General features: G+C 33.7%; 1 protein-coding gene and 1 non-coding gene across 3 annotated transcripts in view; one reads left to right on the forward strand and one right to left on the reverse strand.

The window, feature by feature from the left end:
• RPAP2 (RNA polymerase II associated protein 2) overlaps positions 1-25,427 on the forward strand; it is a 79,683-nt gene that overhangs the window by 8,441 nt on the left and 45,815 nt on the right. For both annotated transcript variants that reach the window (XM_039838831.1, XM_039838832.1), the window contains 7 exons: positions 3,729-3,843; positions 5,221-5,319; positions 5,522-5,587; positions 7,481-7,569; positions 17,776-17,811; positions 19,645-20,575; positions 25,301-25,383. In XM_039838831.1, the coding sequence (XP_039694765.1) occupies positions 3,729-3,843; positions 5,221-5,319; positions 5,522-5,587; positions 7,481-7,569; positions 17,776-17,811; positions 19,645-20,575; positions 25,301-25,383 (1,419 nt within the window). The remainder of the gene's footprint in view (positions 1-3,728; positions 3,844-5,220; positions 5,320-5,521; positions 5,588-7,480; positions 7,570-17,775; positions 17,812-19,644; positions 20,576-25,300; positions 25,384-25,427) is intronic.
• On the reverse strand, positions 15,961-16,079 carry LOC120583487 (5S ribosomal RNA). The gene has a single exon (XR_005647798.1). It is a non-coding gene; the product is annotated as a 5S ribosomal RNA (ribosomal RNA).

Genomic DNA, 25,427 nt, shown 5'->3' on the forward strand with positions numbered 1-25,427 from the left:
AGCTTCCTTTCTCTTGCTGCTTCTAAGATTCTCTTTGTCTTTGACCTTTGACATTTTAATTGTGATGTGTCTTGGTGTAGGTTTGTTTGAATTTCTCTTGTTTGGGACTCTGTGCTTCCTGAACTTGTGTGTCTAATTCCTTTGCCAGGTTAGGGAAGTTTTCTGTCATTATTTCTTCAAGTAGGTTCTCAGTCTCTTGCTCTCTCTCTTCCTCTTCAGGTACTCATGATCCAGATATTTTTATGCTTCATGTTGTCTCAGAGGTCTCTTATTAAACTATACTCATTTTTTTAAATTCTTTTTTCTTTTTGTTGTTCCGATTGGGTGTATTCTAGTACCTTGTCTTCCAGTTTGCTGATTCGATCTGCTGCTTTGTCCAATCTACTGTTGAATCCTTCTAGTGTATTCTTCATTTCCGTTATTGTATTCATTTCTGTCTGGTTCTTTTTTATGGTTTCTGTTTCCTTTTTTATGCAGTTGAGATTCTCATTGTGTTCATCCATTTTCCCATAAGTTCATTGAGCATCCTTATAACTATTATCTTGAACTCTGTTTCTGGTAGGTCGCTTGCCTCCATTTCATTTAGCTTATTTTCTGGAGTTTTCTCCTGTTGTTTCATTTGTGTCATGTTTCTTTGTTTTCTCATTTTATTAGCCTCTCTGTGTTAGTTTCTATGTGTCAAGAATAATTGTTTCATCTCTCAGCCTTGGCCAGGTGGTCTAATGTGGAAGGTGTCCTCTGTGGCCCAGTGGCACATTCTCCCTGATACCCTATGCCGGGGGCTCTGGACGTGACCTTTGTGTGGGTTGTGTGTGATCTTATGTCGTCACCAAGCCTTTATTGTTGTTAGTACATCAGTGGATGGGATTAATTAACATTTAGGCTGACTAATTGTGGGAATTGGGTGCACTCACAGGGTAAGAGTTGATGTGTGGGGGCTGACCCTACTGAATGGGATTTGCCCTAGCAGGCTTGTGTACTTGTTGCAACCACCCTTTGTGTATATCACTAATGAGACTAGGCAGGAGTTGCTCCGTTGTGGTCTGGTGCCAGCCTCCAGATACATTGGTTTTGTGGCCCCGTAGGAGAGGCTCCCCTGGAGGCCAAAGTCAGCCACTGCTCTGATTGCTCAGGGCTACCCACTGAGAACTACAAAGCAATCCGCAGATGGTTGTTGCCTATGCTGAATCTATAGGTAAGTGGAAGAGACAACACGGTAGGCAGCGGTCGGTTGTCCCCCATCCCTGACCTATGGCAATTTAGCAGAGAGACCAGTGCTCCTTAAGGCCTGACACTGCCTGTCAGTTGCCTGTAAGTCTCTGAAACTAGATGAGCCTCTGGGTGATATGCATATCGGGTGGCGCAGGGACCCCGGGAGTCTCCTGGGTCTTTAGAGTAAATGTTCCCCTGCCACTGCAGTGTCAGTTTACGTGCCCACACTGTCTCTGTGGCTCACTGTACAGGCTTTCATTCATAGCAAGGTCAGCTGCTGCCCACACTGAGCCTAAATGTGTTACACCAGGACAGGAGCAGCTCCCTATCAATGTGCAGTGGGCACTTTGTGTATTAGATGGAGCAGGAGCTCAGGGAGTCAAGGCCTGTCAGGCCAGTACAGACCCCTGCATTCTCTTTAAGAGATATTTCAGCTCGTACAGGCAGCAGTGGTCAGTCTACAACTGTTTTCCTTGAAATGCGCTCATGCGCTAGCCAAAGTCTGTTGCCTGCGCCGACTCACAACCCCAGAGACAAGCAAGGCACAAGAGGCTGCTTGTCGATGTGCTGCAGGCACTTTGTGGCTTGGATGAAGCGGGATTTTAGGGAGACAAGGTCCATCTGGCCAGTACAGCCTCAGTTTTGCAACTTCTTTGCCTAAGTGTTCCCGCTGTAGACACAGATCACAGTGAGACCAGCTGCCGTCTGGGGTGGTCCCACAGACCCCTGCATTCCCCGGACGCAATATTGCAACTCTTGCAGGCAGCAAAGCTCTGATCACCGATGATTTCCATGCTGTGCCAGCCAGTTTATTGCCTGTGTGGTTTGGGAGATCAGGGGAGAAGCAATGAGCCGCCTGGGGCAATTTGTGGGTAGGGTGGGGCGGGGTCTCAGAGAGACAATGGCAGTTAGATCAATACAGCCTCAGTCTTGCTGCAACTTTGGTAACTGCGAGTTCCCGCAGCATAAGTCTTAGATAACAGCCAGACCAGTTGCTGTCTGGGACTAGCCCACAGGACCTTGATATCTGCCCAAGTTCGGCTAGAATCCCCTCTGGTTTTTACAGAGTTATTGGATTCTCCTGTTTCCTGGGCTGATACCCTGGGCTAGGGAGCCCCCAGATGAGAACAGGACCCCCTCTCCTTCAGGAGAGCCTTACTCTCCCTCCCGGTGATCTTCTACCACCTGCGGGTGTGGATCCAGCCTGATTTGAGACTTTGCCCCTCCTACTGGCTTCCATGTGGCTCCTTTATATTATCAGATGTTGGTGTTATGATCAGATGGACTTCAGGTGATTCTCCACGTTGATTTTTTTATAATTTGGTTGTAATTTCAATGCAGACCTGGGAGGAGACGAACCCTGCTTTTACCTAGTCCATCTTCTTCAGAACTCCTTAAAGTTTTAATGTCCTTATTTTTTCCTACTTGGCAGTCAGTTATTCAAATTGTTTTTGTAAAACATATTGCTTTGGGCAAGGAATTGGAGTGTAAAGTTTTGGAAGTCAGTGAATGTAGGGAGAAATGGTGAGTACATTCCAGGTCCAGATATGAGGGCCGAGGCAAGGCCCAAGAGGCCAGCAAATGTTATTCTAATAAGCAAGCAGAAACCAGCGCAGAAAAAGAGCAAATGCATCATCAAAATAATTGATATCTTTGGTCCTATGGTGGTGATTCTCAACCCTGCTTGCATACTAAGATTATCTGGAAGACTTTTAAGAAAATACCAATAACCAGGCCCCAGCCTCAGAGATTCTGACTTAATGAGCCTGCAGTGGAACCTGGGCATAGTATCTTTAAAAAAAAAAAAATCTCATCAGATGATTCTAATATGTAGCTGGAATTGAGAACCACTGTCCTGGGGCCATTGTTTGATCTAACAGCCTGTACTTTTTTGTTACATAATGTGTGGGGCAAGCAAAGGCTGACAGAATTCCATGGGTGCCATGATAAGGACCAGCCCTTCCAGGAAGATTGCTGTTTTTCTAAACCACACAATCATGTCAGTGTAATTATTTAATAAGACTTTACAACAAAAGTAAGCAAACACTTCTTTGCAGATATGACTCTGTCCTGTCAAACTCGCCATCCGTTGATTTTTGAGACTTAATAAATTTTTACTTGTAAGAACAGCCAAAGTTGTATTTTTCCTCTCTAATCTCTTCTTTTTTCTAAGGATTTAGGAGAAAAAGCCTCCCTTTTTAGATACACACAGAAGCAATAGAATATAAACTCTTAACTGGTTAAAAAATTTCACCTCATTTTCTTCTCTCTAAGAATTTTTTCCTTGTGCTCTAAGTTCTGGAAATCAAATAATCTAGTTGTAGCAGACTTTCTATGTGTACAGTGCAACAAGTAGCTTGTTTCCTTTTTGAAAAGTATTAGATCAAAAATAACAGCATTAAAAATATTAATTTAAATAGCAAAATAGTTGTTAGTGTTGTATTTTAAAACAATTAGCTATGATAAAACTTAAAAGTAGAATTTTTAAATTTTGAATAATCTTTTTTTAATTTTAGGAAAGAAGAACTGGAAGAAACTATGAGAAAGAAGATTGAGTTTGAGAGAAAAGCTCTACATATTGTTGAACAGCTTTTAGAAGAAAATATTACGGAAGAATTCTTAAGGGAATGTGTATGTGTTGAGAAATTATTACTTTTGTAGTATAAATTCTTTAAATCTGTGCAACCTGAAACTTCCTTGCATTATTGAAATCTTCGCAGGTATCATGGTATATAATTCATGCATTTTAAAATAATCAATTATGCATTCCTTGCATAATGATTTTAAATACACTAATGAAAAATAACATACATATTTTACCCCGTAGTAGTAGTTGTTTTAACAAGTCTGCTAATCTAATTCGATTTTCATCATTTGCATTTATGATCCCAATGTCATTTTCCATATTCTATATGTTGTCCTATTTTAGTAACAGAAGATTAATGTTTTTGTCAATATAATTTCATTAATTTGGATATTCTAAAGACATGAAATACAGATCCTTTATGATTTAGCACATAACAATAGAATTATAAAATGCATTAATTTTTTTTTTGTTTTCACCTAACAGCTTTATTGAGTAAAAGTTTGAATGGAAATTCTGTTATATTCTCATAATCCTTAAGAGAAAAAAATGGAAAATTGAAACTCAGAGCTTCTATTGCAAAAATAATTCTTAGTGTGGCTCAGAGATTTTTCAAAACAAGAATATAAATATGACAATATTTAAATTTACATGAGTAACTGCATCAGAATCTGCATACATAATGACTGTAAAGAAGATAAACACAATTCAGAAATGCTTCGTTTGAAACAAATACCTTATATTACTCTCAAAAAGTTTTTCAGTCCATTCAAAAACAAAAACTTCAAAAATAATATTAAGATTTAAGGTTATTTGAACTGAAGATATCAACATAAAAATATTGTGTTAGCTTATAACTATCATGTCACCATTCTCTTGTACAGTTTTTTTTAGAAGCTGGAAGATTTTGCACAAAAATTTGTTTAGGAGTGTAAGTCACAATGACACCTTCAATATACTTTGTTTTTTAAGATTGTGCTTTAAAAATAGGTAAAATTATATCATATTTAATGTGTTTTTTTGAATATTTTTTAAAAAGTAATATATACTATTAGTATTTTGCTTTGGTATTGCAATCACTATAGCACCATTTCTTCTTCCTGCCTCAGAATTATTTCATGAATTGTATAATCTACAAATTTGCATAGTCTGCTGTGGCAGAAGTTTTTGTTTTTTGTTCTTTTTACATAATTGCTCACATTGAGTACTACTATGTGTTGAGTACTTTTCTTAGTTTTTTTCCTTTATCTTCTCCTCTGATTCTGACATCAAACTTATGAGATAGGTACTATTGTTTTTGAGATAGGTACTATTGTTATCCCTGTGTTTTCAGATGAGATCTATGGGACCTAGAGAGCTGATAAATGAACTTTTTCCAATAATCTGGCCGGGGGTGGGGAATGCCCCCTTTTATTTCATTACAGGGGAAATTTATCACACCTGCTCACTACAGAGATGTCGTGGATGAGCGTTCTATTATCAAGCTTTGTGGTTATCCCTTATGTCAGAAGAAGCTAGGAATTGTAAGTAATTTTTTTAAATATAGACTTTGAATTTTTATATCCAATGAAATACTTCGAACAAGAAAGAACAAGAAGTAAAACTGAGGTCCTGAACTAATGACATGGGTTAGCCAAAGATATGTTATATAGATAACTTAATCTTGTAACATAAGTTCAAATTTATTACTTGAATTCTTTTGTAAGCCGTGCTTTCTTTCTTTAGGTACCAAAACAGAAATATAAAATTTCTACCAAAACCAATAAAGTCTATGATATTACTGAAAGAAAGGTAAGTTTAAAGACTGTTTTCAGTTTGGCAGTTAATGTTTAATATTATACTAAATGCAATTCTAAAAATAACTTTAAAAATCTTGCCTTTTAGAAAACAGTCACATTAGAGGTTTTTCATTTATAAGTATTTTATTCAAGGTGTTTAAAAAAACTCTGCTTTTGCTTTAATTAATACTCGAACATTTAAAAATCAAAAGTGTATATTGGAACAAATTCAGGCAAGTAAATTGTATAACAGTAGAAAAGAAGAAACAATCACCAAGTGTAGACATTTGGTATATAACAACAGGAGTATTGTGGATCAGTGAAGAAAGGATGGATTAATAAATAGTACCAACACAACTAGTTATCTATATGGAAGAAATGAAAATTGACCTTTATCTCAGAGTACATACAAAGGTCAATTTTAGTCTATTTAGGGATCCAAGCATAAAAGACAAACCTTTTCAAAGACAGTAAGAGAGAATATTTTTATAAACTTGGACTAGAGAGAATTTCTTAAATAAGATAGAAAATTACAGACTGTAGGGGAAAAATTGATAAATTTTTCTACATTAAAATAAATGGTCATTAGAAGTTTTCAGAAAAGAGTGAAAATATAAGCTACAAATCAGGAGTTGTATTTCTCACATATCTGACCACAGATTCATAACTAGAATATATAATCTATAAGAAAAAGGCAAATAGCCTAATAGAAAATTTTATAGAAGGAACTTGAATGACTAATGAGTATATGAAAAGATACTCAATCTTATCAGTAATCAGGAAAATAGCAAAAACACACTGAGTTAAATTTTCATAGCCCCCAAATTAGCAAAATTATAAAAAATCTGACAATATTAGCGACTCTATACTTCTGGTCAGACAATCTCTTTGAGAAGCTGTTTGGCATTATCAGATTTGTATATTCTTTATGACCAAGCCTTTCTATTCTTTAGTGTATATATTAAGGAAATTCTTGTTCATATGTTTATGAATGTTCCTAGTTGGATAAACAAAATGTGGTATATGCATAGAATAAAATACTATTCAGCTTAAAAAGAGGGAAATTCTGACCCATGCTGCAACATTGATGAAATTTAAAGATATGCTAAGTGAAATTAGCCACCACAAAAGGATAAATATATGATTCTACTTAAATGTAACTAGAGTAGTCAAATTCATGGAGACAGAGTAGAATGGTGGTTGTCAGAGGAGGTGGAAGAAGTGTCAGAGGAGGAGGGAGTTATTGTTTTATGGATGTAGAGTTTGTTTTGCAAAATTTGAAGAGAGTTGAGATGTATGGTAGTAATGGTTGCAGTGAGAATGTAACTTAATGCCACTGAACTGTACACTTAAAAATGGTTAAATTTTTTTGTATTTTGCCACAGTTTCTTTAGTTTAAAAAATTGTATAAAAAGATTCATAGTGACATTGCAGTGATATCAAAACAATGAGAAACAATTCAATTATCCATAAATAATAAAAGGTAGTTTACTCAATGGAATATAATACACAGTGTAAATGAATAAGCTACAACTATATGAATGAATCTCAAAAACAATTAAAAAAAATGATGACAAGAATATATATAACTATGATTTTATTTAGGCAAAGTTTGAAAGGCAAAATTGAATGATAGATTTTACACGGATATGTGTACAAGTAGCACAAAAACTAAAGGAAAGCAAAGGGATGAGTAACACAAAATTTATGACAGTGGTTACCCTTTGGAGAACGTGGAGAGTGGTGCATTGGGAAGGAGCACACAGTGGCTTCAATGAATTATAGAGTCATGGGTTTTCATTCTTTTCTTTGAACTACATATTTATGTTTTATACTGTCCTGTACATAAGTTGTGTTTCACTATAAGAAAAACAATAATTTGCTAGTTTTAAAATGTTCTTTTCAGTGTTTTTGCAGCAATTTTTGTTATAAAGCGTCTAAGTTTTTCCAAGCACAAATTCCTAAAACTCCAGTATGGGTTCGAGAAGAAGAAAGGTAATTTAAATTATTATGTATACATTTGTTCATGTATTCTAAAAATTTCTCTCTGCTGTTTGAGATATGCAGAGAATAGGTCATTTTCTTTAGTATGTTACCACAGTATCCATTTTAATTGTGAAGAAATGGTTACTTTTTAAGCATAGCTATTAAGTATTGCATATACATGTTATTTGTAGTTTTAGCTTTAATCGCAAAACCTAAACTTTGCTTCCTGCTCTGCCAGTTATTTCTTTTAATTCTATTAATATAATAGTCCTGGAATAACTATGTTAAATTTTTTTTAAAAGATACTAGATCTTGGAATCCAGTTGAACTCACTTTGTCATTAGGAAACTATGTACTAAGGTTAAAAAGTTCAGGTTATTAATTCATTGAACCTTTATTAAAAATCTATAATTTTTAAATTTAAAGAGTCCCAGTTGAGAGTCATTTTTAGCAAAAAGTGTATGAACATTCCTGAGATTTTGCCTCTTGAGAAATGGTTAAACATTTACAGTATTTTAGTAGTTACTAAATTTGAGAGAATTTATTATTGCGAGGTAAATGGTACAGTAATATTTAAAAAATAACAAAAATTGTTATATAATTAAACTGTATTGTCTAGAAATTCCAAACAAAGGCTTAAATTAATGAGATAATGTCCCAAGTAATTCATGTTTGATAGAATATTATAATAAGGCAGCGTCATTTGTGGTAAAATAGGATTTTGTGTAATTATGCTAAATAAAGTTAATAACAAATGTAATGAGATGCAAATTGACTAAAGATCTTGGCCTAAAAAAAAACCAAAAGTCTTAGTTTTATGCCCAGGGTTATATGGTGCTACTGTAAGTTCAACTAGCATCAGTTGTATTGATGACAGTATATTAGCAGACGCTTTTGCATGATGATCTAATAGTGTGTGGTTTAGAATATGTAAAACATACCATCCTATGGCCTTTGTTAATTGAATTAAACATAAAGAAGACTAAATTGTTCATCATTTCTCTATCAGCCTATCTGACTTTCTTGTTTCAAGAAAAATATTGTATGTAGCATTGTCCAAGTTGACTGGGAAGCTGAGAGTAACTTTTAAACTATCACTCTTTTTCTCCTTTCTTAATATTTCTTTCACCAGAGCTGCCCATCGCCTCCTTAGCCCTATGTCAGCAACATGTTCTATTTCCCACTGTTAAAACTAGTGTTTCTTTAAATTATCTTTAACTTTGCTTCCAAAGATATCTTCTCTACTTAAATTTAGTCCTCTCATTTAGCCAATCCTCGTATCTGCTTCAACTACCTCAAAACCATTTACCAAACCATCTTTTCTGTTATCTCTGTTTTCTTCAGATATAGTTATTGTTACTTCCTTTAGCTAATTTAGAACAGTTCTTCCCTCTAACCTTTTCCTAAAATCTTTCCTCTGTTAGAACACCCACTTTTTTCCTAAAACATGAAGGCCTGTCACTTTATGTTTGTGTTTCCTGAAGTTCTACCTTATCTATATGCCTTTATTTACTAAAAAAAAAAAAAAATGAAATGGCCTTGGTTTCCCTAATCTAAACTAATCAATTTAAGTTACATTCAAAATATGTAGTATGTGCTTAGTGCCTGGCAGGCTACACACATGTATAAAGCCCAACCTGTAAATTTAAATTTAAATCTCACCGGGATGGCAAAACAAATACAGTTGATACTTATTCTAATAGGGACCTGTAATGTAAATTAGAATAAAAACATTGAGTTTTTATTCTATTTTATTACAATGTTATTTCAGCTGAGATGAAAAAATAAACTTGTAGGAGTAGGTTTGGGTGTTGGAAGTAGATAGGATGTCAGTTTGTTTAATGAATCCACTAGAGGTCACTGTGTTTTCACAGAGAGTGATATTTTATATGTGCTAATGATCAGAATTCTAGAATTCAGTATTCTTTTTAAAAAGGTTGTCTAGCAATTGTACATATAAGCTCAACAGAAATGTGATATTTTAAAGAAAGCCTATTCACATATGACGAGGGGTACAACATTCAGAACCTATTTGAAAGGGGAAAAAATGGCCTTTTTTTTAAATGGCAGCATTTAGTATTTCATGCCGAGATATTTTTATTAGCTTAAAGTGAGTCATCAATAAATAAAAAATTACATATTTAAAATTACAGTTATTTTATTAATATTAGTTTTATTAATAATCATAAAAATAAGAATAAATTTTAAAATGCCCTGAGAGAATTAAATATTCTATTGCAATGACTACCACAATTTTTAATCACTAATAAATGCATTTACATATATCCAACATATACATAAAACTGAAACAGAAGTTTTATGGAATAATACTTATCCTTCATGAAAAACCTCTGATATTTTGTACTCTGTTGCTTTTGAAAAATGCTGATAGCAGCCCACTTAATTCGTTGGTCCTGATCTATAGTTTTAAGAGCACTATTTTGTTGGATCTAGCTTAGGTTTTTTGTTGTTTTACTGTAGGAAAGTCTTATCAACACTAAGCCTCAGTTTCCTCATTTGTAAAGTAGAAAGTTGCATTTAATCTCTTAATTCCCTTTAGTTCTGCTGTTTTACAGTTCTGAGTCAGTTAGTCACTGCTGCTATAGTGAACGTTTTCTAGGTAAGGAAATGTCTTATGTATAAAAATGATAAAAATTAAAATTATCGGTCTAAGACTAAGGAAACTTATACTACTACTTTGTCCTTGTAGGGAAATTTGTCTCATTTGAGAATGTAGAATAAAAGCTACTGACTTAAAGAATTTGAACTTTTCAGTCTGAAAGATAAAGACTGATAAAGGATTGGATCAAAGTTCTTAAATTATGAAGAAAAAGCTGGAATGTTTTATACTGTGTCCAGAACAACTTGAAGTTGACATCTGCCAGGACACCATGATTTTACACATCATTTGCAAGAAGAATATTAAATTTGACAGTTTGATCTTTCTTACATTATATAAATTTATTCATCAGATTCATAAACCCAAAAACCTATAGTGTCTCTTAAAATTTCTAAGATATTGTTTCATACCATAATAAGCTCACTATCTCATTGGTAAAAATATATAAATAGATTTAAGAAAGTTTGAAACAAATTCATGAATTCTAGGTTCATATTTCTGTTGAGGCTTTGGAGTCAGAAAGGGCCTTAGAGGTTTTCTAATTTCATTTTTATTAAGGTATGAAAATAATATCTGGAGTATATTCTTAATGTCATAGAGAGCAGTAGTACTTCTCACAAAATGTCTCCTGATGCCCTGTCAAAGCCAAAACATTGACCTAGATGGCCTGGGTCATGACTCAGTATGATGCTTCTCATGTTGTGAGTTAGAAATTTTTTACCCACTTGGTGGCCAGAAACAGACCACATACAGTTTTGTTCCTAAATGTGCTTATTTAGATAGTCACACAGTTGCATTTATAAATTCCATTTGGCTGAGTGTAGGCTCTGACAGATCTTTGAAAGAGGGAAGTTTCTTGAATTGCAACCTTAAAAATCAGGAGTTAAAACTAAGAAGGAAGGACAAATGTTGAGAATCAAATTATGATTTTTTTAAAAGCTCAAATTGAGGTGAATGGTTAATGCTGACAGAGCTAAAAGCGCCATCATGTGGCTCAGAGTAGGGGATTTTCACACATATTTCTTGGCAATAAACAGTATAATCTCAGAGGTGCGGAAGCCAAAAACCTCTGCAGAACAACTTCTATAACCTCTTCCTGAACCTCCGTTGCTTGCTGTACAGAGTAAAATCTTTCTGAAACAGGTTTTAACACGTCTCAAATATATTTGAAAAATTGCCACTACAGTGGTAATTGTAGCCTGCTGTTTCTGTTAGTATACATACAGGATACCTATTCTAAGTGTTTCACACATGTGTGTACATATATGCACACAAGGTTTTTTGGCATGGTATTTCTACTTTTAGATTTACTATGCTAAAGTTAAACTTATTCATCTAATTTATACTTTAATGAAAATAATATGAAAACGTTTATGAAGAACAAGCTTGAAGGTATTCTTTAACATGATTTTTGTTTTTAAAATTGAGCTTATTGCAGTTAAATTGAGAATTATCTCCAGGGCAACATAAACTTTGAAAGGAATGGAAGATACTTGGAGCGAAGAAAAATGACAAAAAGCTTTTGAATTTCATCTAAGAAAGGATAGAAAAGAAAGCAGTGTACTTGCTGCCTTATTCTTTTTGAAAAAGCTCATAGCAAAAACCAAGTGAAGTTTTATATTGAAGTTTTTATTCCATCGTTAAATTCAGTTTATATTAGTGTCAAGTACTATTCTTCATTTTGTAGACTGAGAATCAGAGAGAGTCTTAAATTCACTCATACAATATCTAGAAACGTTTAATGTATTTTTTTTTTTACTGTAGTCAGAAAAATGAAACAAAGGAGAGGAAAATAATAGCTGGTGAAGTATATTCAGTTCCTATGAAAGGGTTTATGCAAAGGTATCCTCAACTTTTTGGTGTCTTTTTCTGACTTTAATTAGAGGCAGCATGTAGTAGAAAGAGCTTAGACCTTGAAAGACCTGAATTCAAATAATAGATTTACTATTTGTTAGCTCTATTGACCTTAGGAAGTCAGTTAACCTCTCTAAGCTTCAGATTCCTGCACTATAAAAAGTTAATGTAAGTTGTGTGAAGATTAAATGAAATGGTATATAAAACCACCTAACAGAACATGTGGAAAAATGAAAAAGTTCTGGAGATAGATGGTGGTGATAGGTGCAGAACAATGTGAATATACTTTATTGCCACAGCAATACACTTAAAAAGTTAAAATGATAAATTTTGTGTCATACATTTTATCACAATTATAAAAAAACCTACCAAATAATAAGCACTTAGTATATTTTAATTTTCCCCTTGCCTTCTTTATAGATTGAATTTTAACTCTTAGTGTTTTTCTCAAAAACTATCAAGTTATATATTTGGAGATTTCTCATAAAACTATCTTAAATTGTCTGCATGATTTAGAATAATGTTTACATTTTGATACCCCTTGATTCAGCCATACTTAGACCTCATTCTTATTTGGAACAATTCTACCTCCAAGATCTTGAAATAAGAGCTTTCAGTCTCTGACCACAACCTCTATCTCATCTACAGCTATTACTCCTTAGTGTGCTTTGTGACCTCATTTTGACCTCCCGTCTCTACCTTACCTCTGTTCTAGATTGGCAGACCCTCATTAAATTTGTTTTTTTTTTTTTTTGAGCTCTACAGTTGGCAGTTACAGTATTGTCCTCTCTAATAATCCCAGATTCTTTCTCCTTTAACCTACCATGTCCACTTTTGTAAGTGTCATCCCTTTTTTTCTGTGCCTGGGTTGCTGAATATTTTAGGGTAAAGTTTTCAAATAAGACGATTAGCACTTTAGACAAGCTATATTATTTAATTCAGGGCTCACAGCATCCCTGGGTATGTATTGATGGTAGAACTGAGGCTCAGAAAGGTTTAGAGACTCATTTGGCTCATGTACTTTTGGATTTAAACCTAGATTTGTCTAACATCAAAACCTGCTTTCTTTGCATTCCTTTGGCCCTGTTCTAGTTCATTCTGTCTCCTCTCAACTTTGTGCTCATGTTTTTTTCTGCTTTTTACTGACCATGTGATACATGTTGACTTTTTTCCTCATTCCTTAGTAGATAATTTCACTGAAATGATTTGAGGGGATCCAGCAGAATCTCTTCAACATTATTTTCTTTATATGCTCTCGTTTCTCTGCCTCCTCATTGCTAATATAGTATCCTCTATGTTACTGATTCCATTCTTTTTCTCATCAAGGCTTTGCTTCATGATTTATTCCTGTTTTCTGTTTCTTTCAAGCTCTCTTTTCATACTGATTCTTTTCCTCTACTTTAAAAAGGAAAAAAATCCTGAAAAATATCCATTAAATTTAGCAGTCCTATGTAACTAGTGATGTTAGCAAGAGGCATTTCAGTAATGCCTGCAGATTCCAGGAGGCAGAGGGTTGATGACTGAATAGGAGATAAGGTATTGGAAATGATGAATGCACACTTCTTTAAAGAAGGCTTACAAGGAAAGGGGCAGGGGCCGTATGATTGCAAGACAGGGTTTAAGAGAGAGGATGGATTTGCTAAAAGGAAAACATACAAAAGGAAAGAAAAAAGGAAGAGGTTTGTAGAGTTAAAATACCTGAGTAAAATCCATAGGATTAGTCTCAAATGCCTTTATATACAATCAGTGTCGATCTTTATAGGCCCAGCTGAATCTGAAGCTTTTCTTTATTGGCTCAGCAGGAAGTTTGTCTTCTCTAATTTCCTGTAGCAGCTCATACAATATGATGCAACAGTATAGTTCTTATGAGCCATGCTGTCCGGGTTTGATTCCTGCTTTACCACTTATAAACTATGTGACTTTGAGCAAATTACTTATTCTTTTAGTATTCAAGATTTTTATCTATAACATGGGGATGATAGAGTAGCTACATCATTCTTATGAAGATTAATATTTGTAAAGCTCATAGAACTCACATTTTCCTCCTACTAAATTGTAAGGTCCTTAAGACTAGGAACCGATTCTTTGTATTACTTAAGATACCCAGCATAGTCCATAGATATCATAGTTCATAATTTTATTTTGAAGGAATTTTTTGAATTATGGGATATACTCTGCATTTGCAGGTTAGCCATTTAGGATAAGAATCCTATTGAGAATCACTGTCTATACATACTTTCTTCCCTACAGTGATATTCAGACCCAGTTAGGACCAAATGCCAGACAGCTGCATGGTCCTGAACCTTGATAATTTTAGGCAGGAAGACTTGGGTGGGGATGTGGGATAGAAAGAGTTAGAGATCTACAAGTGAAAGTGGGAGAAAGTAGTCAACAGACAATGAAACAGTTCTATTGTAGATGTTAGCATATTATTTAGGCCAAAAAAACTCTTAATGGGAGTTATAAATATCCCTGGAGCAGTCGAAGCTAATCACCACCCAAGCAGTGTCATTTGTTTTCTTTGAGCAACACTAAACCATGGAGCTTCTATGACTAGAGTTCTGTTGAGTGGGAAGAAGAAGAGTAAACAGAGCAATTTGGATGATTAGGAAAGAATGCGCCTTAATTGGCTGAGGGGCTAAAGAAGAAAAAAAAATAGAGTACATTTTTACTCTCAGGCACTCACTGGCATTGCCTTATTTTACCTTTCCCTTCCAAATTTTTTATTATCGGTCTTGGAGAATTCCTGAACTATGAGGGAATCTCTCAAGCTGGAATGGCAAATATTGATTTCATCCTATATGCCTCCTGACGTGTGATAACTGAGAAGGAATTCAATGGGAAAGCATGCTTTGGTCAATCATCAGTGCCTCCCTTAAATCCTAAGGAGAGGATTGCCAAGAGTCCATTCCCTGCATTGCCTCCTACACTTGAGACTGAACAAAAGACGAATGGATTATATGGGTAATAGTTATGTGATTGATGCTATGCTGTTTAATTATATAGGAAAATACTTGTAATTGACATTTTTGCCTGATAGCCTTTAAATGTCAAACTCAAATGACCTCTGGTTCTATATCCACTTAGCTTGACTTTAATGGAAGATTTTTGTAATATGGCCCTTGTTGCAGCTCTGTTTTGCCCTTTAAATGAGATTTATGCTTGTGCCTTAGCTTCTCTTTAGTACACACCTAGTTTCTTATATTTACTTTTTTTCCTGTTAATTGACTTTTAGAACAATTTTGGGTTCACAGCAAAATGGAGGAGAAGGCACAGATATTTCCCATATGCCCTCTGCCCCTACATAAATCATACCTTCCCCCATTATCAGCAACCTCCACCAAAATGGTATACTTATTACATGTGATGAGCCTACATGGACACATCATTATCACTCAAATAATATGCATTTAAGTTTTCTGCATGTCTTTTCATAACTTGATGGTTCATTTCTTTTTAGTGCTGAAAAATATTCCATTGTCTGAATATACAACAGTTTATCCATTCTCCTACTGAAGGACATCTTGGTTGCTTCCAAGTTTTGGCAGTTATGGATAGAGCTGCTATAAACATCCATGTTCAAGTTTTGTGTGGACATAAGTTTTCAGCTCCTTTGTGTAAATACAAAGGAGCATGATTTCTAGACTATATGGTAAGAGTATGTTTAGTTTTATAAGAAATCACCAAACTGTCTTCCAAAATGGCTGTACTTTTTTGCATTTCTACCAGCAATAAATGTGAGTTCGTCCTCACAAGCATTTGATGTTAGTGTTCTGGATTTGGGCTATTCTAATGGGTAGTGGTATCTCATATTTGTTTTAATTTTCATTTCTCTGATGGCATATCAGGTGGAACATCTTTTCATATGATTATTTGCCATCCGTATATATTTTTTTCTTTTTCTTATATATCTTTTTTTTAAAAAAAGCCCACAGCACCTGGTCTTCCTAGGTGGTCTCCCATCCAAGTACTATCCAGGCCCGGCCCTGCTTCGCCTCCGAGATCAGATGAGATCAGGCATGTTCAGGGTGGCATGGCCGTAGGTATATATCTTCTTTTGTGAGGTATCTGTTAAGGTCTTTGGCCCATTTTTTATTTGAGTTGTTTGTTTTCTTACTGTTATAAGAGCTTTTTGATATTTGAATAACAATTCTTTATCAGATACATCTTTTGCAAATATTTTCTCCTAGGCTGTGACTTGTCATTTTATTCTTGTGACAGTATTTTTCTCAGCAGAAATTTTTAATTTTAATGAAGTCTGACTTACTAGTTCTTTCATGGATTGTGCCTTTGGTGTCGTAGCTAAAAAGTCACCTAGGTTTTCTCCTATGTATTCTTCTAGTAGTTTTGTAATTTTGCATTTTATATTTAGGTCTGTGATTCATTTTGAGTTAATTTTTGTAAAGGATGTAAGGTCTGTGTCCAGATTCATTTTCTTGCACATAGATATCCAGTTGTTCCAGCACCATTTGTTGAAAGTCTGTCTTCTTTCCATTGTGTTGCTTTTACTCTTTTATCAAAGATCGGTGGACTTTATTCATGTGGGTCTATTTCTAGGGCTCTCTGTTCTGTTCCAATTATCCATTTGTTCTTTCTCCACTACCACACTATCTTGATTAATGTAGCTTTAAAGTAAGTCTTGGAAGTCAAGTATTGTCAGTTCTCCACCTTCATTCTCCTTCAATATTGTTAGCTATTCTATTCTGGGTCTTTGCCTCTCCATTAAAACTTTAGAATCAACTTGTTGATATCCACAAAATAATTTGCTGGGATTATGGTTGAATTGCATTGAATCTATAGATCAAGTTGAGAAGAACTGACATCTTGACAATATTGAGTCTGTCTTTGATGAACATGGAACATCACTTCATTTATTTAGTTCTTTGTATTTTTACTTTAATGTTTTGTAGTCTTTTAGAAGGCACTTTTTCTGAGTCACTTTGGAAGTATTTTACAGTTTTCCTGTCATCTTGGATTCATTTGTTATTGTTCCTTTTTATATTTGGGTTTCTAAGATCTTTTTAATATCCATGATGCCCAGCCAAATATGATTTCTGGTATTGCTAGCAAAATTATTCCTAGAGTTAACTTAAATCACTTGGTCCGCATAGTTCACATCCATACTACAATACAACTGCTTTCTCTGAAGTTAGGACAAAAAGTCTTATTAACCATATAAAGGAAATATAAGAGAATTATAGTACATAATCTGTGCTTCCAAGGAGCTTGTACTCTAGTTACAAAACCAAAGTTAAACATGTGAAAAGTGGGACATTTAAAATGGTAATAATTCTACTGTTATGTCATAGAAGAGTACATGATTGTACTCCTGTGATTGGCTCAGAAATGTCTCTCATGCACATTACTTGATTAAAAAACAAAGGAGAGGAAAAAAAATGATTGTACTCTTCTATGACATAATAGTAGAATATAAATTGTACAGACGATGATTTTGGAATTTAGGGAGTGATTTACATTAACAGGTTAGGGAAAACTTTATTGGGTTCATGGAATTTGAACTTAATTCTGAAATATGAGTAAATTTTAGATAAGAGATATTAATCCAGATTTCTTGTAGATGAGTTTCACAATACTTTGTCTCGTAATTTTTTCTTAAAAAAATCTTTTTATGAACTATTTCCTTTTAGTTCTATTTTCTATCTAATGTATTTATAATAAAACACTTGAAAGTGTGACATATTAGTTGCCTTTAATTTTCCATTTCTGTATTTTTGTCACAGGCATCCTAATTTTCAGCTGCTACAGGAAGGACAAAGGTATGGTTGAATCAGTATCATTTACCTTCTGTATATTCATATTAATAGAAACATTAAGGGTAAACCAAGTGATATGGGCTCTTGGACTCCCTGTGCTGATGCATTATGTAAGTGCCCATTCTAGCCCACACAAAGAAATATTTGCCTTGTACAGCTTTTTCTTTTGTGATAGTAAGATGACGTGTTTAATCTGTATGCTTTATTGTACAGCTGTTTCTACCAAGGAAGTCTAATTGAACCTGTTGAAATATGACACAAACAAAGCTTCCATCTGAGATATTATGATGCTTACTCAACTAAAGTGTGCCAATTACATTTGTTGAAAGGTTTTTATAGTCTTGTTTTATAGGATTTCAAAACAATATATCAATTATATAATTATTTGAAAGAGTATGTAAGCATTAATAGAAATTCCAAGTTGTGATTTTTTTTCTAAACTCTCCTCATGCTGTTGCTTGCCCAACCATAATCATCTCTCAGAACACATCCTTTTATATCCCAGAATAAATTTTCCTGGTTATTAGTTACTACTTTAGCTATATGGACTTTAGCACAAGTGAGAGATATTTATTTATTGATGTATATATCTAATTTAATTTTCAAAGTAGTATAGAAAAATATAATTACCTTTAAATTCCAAGAGAAAGTATGAAATACATAAAAGTTTAATTGTTCTAATTTTTTTGAAATTGTACTCATATGATACAGGTCTCATGACTACAAAGGCTAGATTCTAACTAAAAACTGATACCTAATACTGAATATACATTGTCATCTTTTCTCCGTTCTAATCTGCAGCCTCACTTTCAACTCTTTTTCTTCTTTTACACATGCCCCCCAGCATGCTTTTTTTTTTATTGCTGCATTATTTTTTTTTGTTTTATTTTTAAAAAATATTTCTAAAAGTTTAATAGCCTTTTGGGGGAGCAGTTTTAGGTTTACAGAAAAATTACTTGAAAAGTAAAGAGTTCCCATACAACCTGTCACCACCCTCTGTGTGCTTCTTGACCCAGAATCCTTCTCATCCAAACCCTTTAAAGTTCTATACGTGCATTTGCTTGACAGTAATTGCTCATGTGTCCTTCTTTATCTCAAGTTCTTATAAACAAAGCTACTCTTTGCTTTCACTTTTTCGTAATTCTTAATTCTTTTAAAAACCTAATCTGAAAATTGAAGAACTATAGTCAAATGGAAAACTGATATCTTTTATTGTTAGCATTATATTGTAACTCTGGATTTTCAAAAGAAATATCTTTCATCGATAAATTTTATTTTTCAAATTTATTTTCTTTTGTGCCATTTTTATAGTTTTTATTTTATGGAATGTTCTGTATAACTATCAACAAGCATTGGAAAATGTTTAGACATCTCTTACCTGTCAAAGCCTAAACAGAGTTCCTATTTTGTGTGTGTCCTATTAGAAATATTTATTTATTTAAATTGAAAACCGCTAGTGAAGTTTTCAAAAGAAAACCCTTTTTTTAAAAAAGGATAGATAAAACAGTTATAGAAATGGAGCAGCCCAAAATCAAAATAATTTAGTAGGATGGAATTATCAAGTGTGTTTTTTTCTTTTTAGTGTACTCTCTTAATACTTTTTAAATATTGGGGGAAAGATAAGGAAAGAAGAGCAGTATATCAAATAAGGTGTAGAGAAATGATGGAATTGTAACTTTCTTCTGAAGTGTGTGTGTGCAAACTTATATAAATATAAGCCTATAAATAAGGTTTTGCCTAGGGAATAAAAATTTCTTTCTCAGAAGATACAAAGTATAAATACTGTGGAACAATCTGCATTTCCATTATGGTCATTTTGTTTCTTTCCTTCTACAGTGGCCATTCTGGAGAAGAAGTACAGTTATGCAGTAAGGCCATTAAAACATCAGATATTGACAGTCCTGGAGATTTTGAGAAGCAGTATGAATCTAGTTCTTCTAGCACTCATAGTGACAGTAGCAGTGATAATGAGCAAGACTTTGTTTCCTCCATTCTATCAGGAAACAGACCAAATGCAACAGATATAAGGCCACAGCTGCACAAAAAAAGCATAATGAAAAAGAAAATTGGTCAAAAAGCTAACTTCAAGCAAGAAGACAAACAGCAGACAGTAATAGATGTCACTGAGCAGTTAGGCAATTGCAGATTAGATAATCAGAAGAAAGCTGCTGCTTGTGAACTTCCTCTACAGAAACTAAATACTCAGATTTTTTCAAATAGTCCTTTACGAGAAAAATTAAGAGCTTCAGAAATTGCTGAAAATAAATACAGTTCAGAAATAACTCTATTAGGCATAAGTAAGAAAAGTGCTGAGCATTTTAAGAGGAAATTTGCCAAATCAAACCAAGTTTCTAGGTCAGCTTCTAGTTCAGTGCAGGTGTGTCCTGAAGTTGCAAAGGCAAACTTACTTAAAGTTCTGAAGGAGACTTTGATTGAGTGGAAAACAGAAGAAACTTTGAGGTTTTTGTATGGCCAGAATTATGCTTCTGTGTGTCTGAAACCCTCTTCAGCCTCTCTGATTAAAGAAGAACTTGATGAAGATGACATAAACTCTGACCCAGGTAGTCATTCCCCTGCCTTGCAGAAATTTCAGGACAGCTTGGATGAGTCTTTGCCTTTTAGGGCCTCTGATACTGCCATTAAACCACTACCAAGTTATGAGAACTTGAAAAAAGAAACTGAAACATTAAACTTGAGGATCAGGGAGTTTTATAGAGGACGATACATTTTAAACGAAGAAACCACCACATCACAAGACTCAGAAGAGGTATGTCTTCATGAGAATAAGTTTTCCATGCTGCTAACATACGGAACACTCACCATAGCAAATCTTGGAGCAGGAAGAATACTGAAAAGATAATTGTTAAAATTTTAGAAAGCTTCTTTAGTCAGTCCTTTGGTTTAAAATGCCATCTTCAACACTGGCATTACTATTTTACAAATAAGTTGAAGTTTGCCCCTGAAAATTTTCATTAAACTTTCAACATTTTTCTCTAATGTAGAAATAGCCTAAAATTGTAGAACATAGTTTTCATTAAACCTAGTCCTTCATATAATATGTAGAACTTCTGAAGAGACTTTGTTTTTTCTTTATTGGTATGTATTCTTTCAGATTTCTACATTCTTCCAGATTTCTACATAGAGTGTGTATCTTTGTGTTTTATTTCCAGTAGGACTCTATGCAGTGGAATGGACTTACTAGTTGAATGGTAAAATATTTGGATTGTATTTGGCAAACATGCCCATTTAAAATATTACAAATGAAAATAATACAGTAAAGGAGACTTATTGGGAAATGATGGACATAGAAGAAAATGGAAAGAGCATGTTGAGCTAGATCTAGATTTCAGTATCTGCTCCCATTTACTAAGCTGTATGAAAAGGTAGTTTCTTAAGTCTGTTTGCTCATCTGTAAGTTAGAATATAAATAGCTTCCCTTGTTCAGTTGTTAGGAATTTTAAAGATAATGTATATAAAGCATTTGTCACATTGCTTGACATATAATTGGTAGTCAGTAAATAGTATTTATATTTAGAGAGTGAATGTATACCACTGAGATTTAGGGAGATTTTTCAGCATCTCTATTTCTCATTTTTGCTTGATGTGTAGTTTGGGAAATGAAGTCATTTGGCATGAAGAGGAGTAGGCGATAGCCTTGTTTTTACCACAAAACTTAGTTACTAAAGATTTCCTGAGTAAATGTGGCTTTAAATTTAAGAACAGATTTAGACTTAAAGGGTAAAAGTGAACATATGGTAAAAAGTTAGACATTTCTTATATTTCCACAGAATGTTACCTAGCCCAGTACTATATTTGAAATCACTTCAACTGTATTTATATTGTTTGGAGGAACATTGATCTGTCAGTCAGCTGCATAAACCTACCTTGATTTATCATTTTTGCACTTATAAACTGTGACGAGGAAAAATTAATACCTGAGATTTGACTGTTCCTCTTTGAATAACATTTTAAAACTTTGTCATTGAAGTGTAATGCAAATAGTGTATAACTCACCGAATTACCACAAATGAACACTACCTAGGCCAAGAAATTTGAGTAAACCAGAGCCCTACTATGCCTCCTCCTAGTCATTACCTCTTTCCAAAATGAATGGCAATTATAATGGCATAGGTAAGTTTTGTTAATTTTGAACTGTATGTAAATGGATTCACACAGTATATATTTTCTTCGGTGTCCAATTTCATGCATCATTATGTTCGTGAATCATTTATGTTGTTGCATGTAGTTTTAGTTTATTCTTTTATTGCTGCATTGTATTCCATTATAGAAATGTACCACAATTTATATTAATGAGCATTTAGGCTGTTTCAGTTTAGGGCTATTATAAACTATGCTATTGTTAACTTTTATATGTTTTTTTTCTAATGTGCACGCATTTCTGTTAGGTATATATCTAGGACTGGAATTTCTGGGTCGTAATGTATACAACTATACTAGATAATATACTAGATAATGCCAAGTAGTTTTCCAAATTGGTTGCGCCAGTGTATATTCCACTACCACTGTATGAGAGTTTCCATGACTCCACATTCTCACCAGTACTTGATATTGTTACTTTTCACCATTCTAGTGGTATTGTTATTTTGGCTATAATACATTTCTCTGATGATTAATGAACACTTTATTTGCTTATTGACTATTTGTATAGTCACTTGTGAAGTCCCTGTTTGAGGCTTTTTTCCAATTTACCTACTTGGGATATCTAGGTATTTTTTTTCTTATTGATCTGTAGGACTTCTTTATGTAATCAGGATTCAAGTCCATTTTTAGTTAGGTGTATTGCAAATGCCATCTTTCACTCTGAGACTTGCCCTTATATTCTCATTAATGGCATCTTGAGTCTAGTTTATTAATTGTTCCCTTTAGTGACTTCTTTAAGAAATCTTTGCTTAGCCCAGGTTGTTTAATCTTTTAGAAGCTTCATTGTTTTTCCTTTCACATTTAGATCTGCAGTTCATCTGGGATTGATTTTTGTTTATGGTGAGGAGCATAGATCAGATTTCACATTTTTTCTTTGGGGAAATGTATGCACATTAAAGTTTGAGAAGCACTATTGATTTTTTGTTTGATAGCTCATCCCATCAGTTAGGTGGAAGAGGTAGGTCAGAATCTCTCACCATAATTATGGGTTTATTATTTCTCCTTTTAGTTTTATGATTTTTTAATATTTTGAGACCATGTTATTGGATACAAATGTAAAATTGTAAGTCTTCCTAGAAAATTGAACCTTTAGCATTATGGAGCAACCTTTCTCTACACTGATTTTTTTTTTCTTAGAGTTGGCTTTGCTGACCCTAGCATTCTTTTAGTATTTTCAGGGACTATCTTTTTTAAAAATCTAGGCTGATAATCTTTATCCTTTATGTGGAAAATTTAGTCCATTTACATTTAATATCGTAATTGACATATTTGGGTTTAAATCTACCATCTCACTCATTGCTTATTGCATGTTTTGCCTGTTTTGTGTTCCTCTTTCTTTGTATTAAACATCATTATTGACTTTTTACCTTCTCTTAGCTTATTTTTAATACATTCTTTTGCTGATTGTTAAGTGATTACCCTAAGGATTAAAACCTGAATCTTGGTTTTATTAAAGTCCAATGTAAGTTAATACTTTTATTGCTTCCATGACAATAAAAACGTAGAAACTTTAACTCCATATACCCCTCTTATGTGCTCTTGTTGTGTACTTGTGTTCTCTCTACATTTTAAATCTTAGAAGATAATTTATGGTCAATATTCATTTGGATTTGTCCAATTAAATTACTCCTTCATTGTTTTTCCATTCTTCCTCCTGGGATCATTTACCTTGGGCCTGAAGAATATCCTTTGTTTCTGTTAGTACCATTTCACTGATGATGAATTTCACAAAATTTTTTATGTGACTTTACTTTTAAAAAATATTTTCCTGAGTATCAAATTCTAGATTAGCAGTTATTTTCTTCAGCCCATTGAAAATATTTCTTTGTCTTTTGTCTTCCATTTGTTTTTCTTATTGCTGTTGTTTTGAAAATATTGTGTTCTTTCTTTAGCACTTTTGAGACCTTTTTTTTTTTTTGATTACCATCAATTTTAGAATGCTTTGCGTAGGTGTGACTATGTTCTTTTGGCTGTTGTAATGAATCTGTGACTTCCTTCATCAGTTTTGGAATATTCTCAATTATTATCTGTACAGATATTCTGTTTCATTCTCCTTTTCCTGTCTATCCAGGACTCCAGTTATGTTAGTCTTTTTCACTGTATCTTGTCTCATATTCTTTTGTGCTTTGTACTGTTTGTGCGGAGGGTATGGGCATATTGTTGGGTGTGACTGTGATTTTTGGATATTTTCTAAGCATTCTCTCTTCAGTTATTTCTACTGTATTATATCTATCCATTGAGTTCTTTTAAGTGTTATATTTTTCAGTTTTAGGATTTTCATTTGGTTCTTTTATATAGTTTCCAATTCTCTGCTGAAATTTTCAATCTTGTCATTTTTCTTTGAATATATTCAACAGATTTATTTTAAATAAAGCTGATAAAGCTTCATTATCTGGATTTCTTAGGGGTTGATTTTTACAGGCTCACATTGCAGATTTTGATCATATTATTTTCTTATCGTTTTATTATGTGGCAGACATTATATATTAAAAATTATAGAGATAACTTGAGACCTAGATTGATGTTTATCTTCCTTTCAAATGGCTTTGTTTGCTTCTGGTCAATGATTTGTAGCAGTCCCGAATCACTTTAATCCAGTCAGAAATTAAGATGATTTGAAGCTGGGCTTCGCTCCCTGTAAAGGCTAGTCTGTTTCCTAATCCTTCTTACTCCTAAAGTGTGATCCTGGTCTCAAGCTTGGGGAGGGTTGCTAGTGCCTCTTCCTTTTTGGCATGCCACAAACTCTAATATTTATTAGAAAAGCAATACTCAGATTCTCAGTATCTACATTGCCTCGTCCGAAATTAGTCAGTGTCCTCTCTGGAACTATCTTCTCCAAAATATAAAGCCATAATTCTCTACTGCTTTGTTAGCCCTCTGATGCTTTCAAGCAAATGTGGGTTTTTTCCCAGCTTTTTCATTTCTCAGCAGGAGGGAGGGGGGTTTGAATTATCCTGTCTGCCATTTCTAGAAGAGGAATTCTCCATTATATATTTATGGTATTTGCTAATTGTAATCTTTTAATCTCCTACATTTACATGGCATTTAGCAGTTAACAAAGTCCTTTTGTATATATTTTCTCATTTAATAAGGTATTAATATCCGTTTTATTCAGATGGGAAAACATTCACAAAATAGGACAAATGACTCTAGCAAGTTAACATCAGCCTAATGACTGAATTGATACTAAAATTTAAATCTTCTCATTCTCAAGACTAGTTTTTATTCTACCGTATCACAGGTATAAACTTTTGTGTTTTAATGTTATTATTATCAAAGGAAGAATGTAAATTCATGATTTTGTTTTGCTTTGTTTAAAAATGTGATTCAGCATGATCCCACCTTTCCACTGATAGATTCAAGTTCTCAGAACCAGATTAGGAAACGCATTGTACTTGAAAAATTGAGTAAAATGTAAGTATGTAATTGTCATTCTACTTTTACATATTTTAAAATTA

The sequence above is a fragment of the Pteropus medius genome, unplaced genomic scaffold, assembly GCF_902729225.1.
Source record: "Pteropus medius unplaced genomic scaffold, Ma_sr-lr_union100, whole genome shotgun sequence".
Lineage (NCBI taxonomy): Eukaryota > Metazoa > Chordata > Mammalia > Chiroptera > Pteropodidae > Pteropus > Pteropus medius.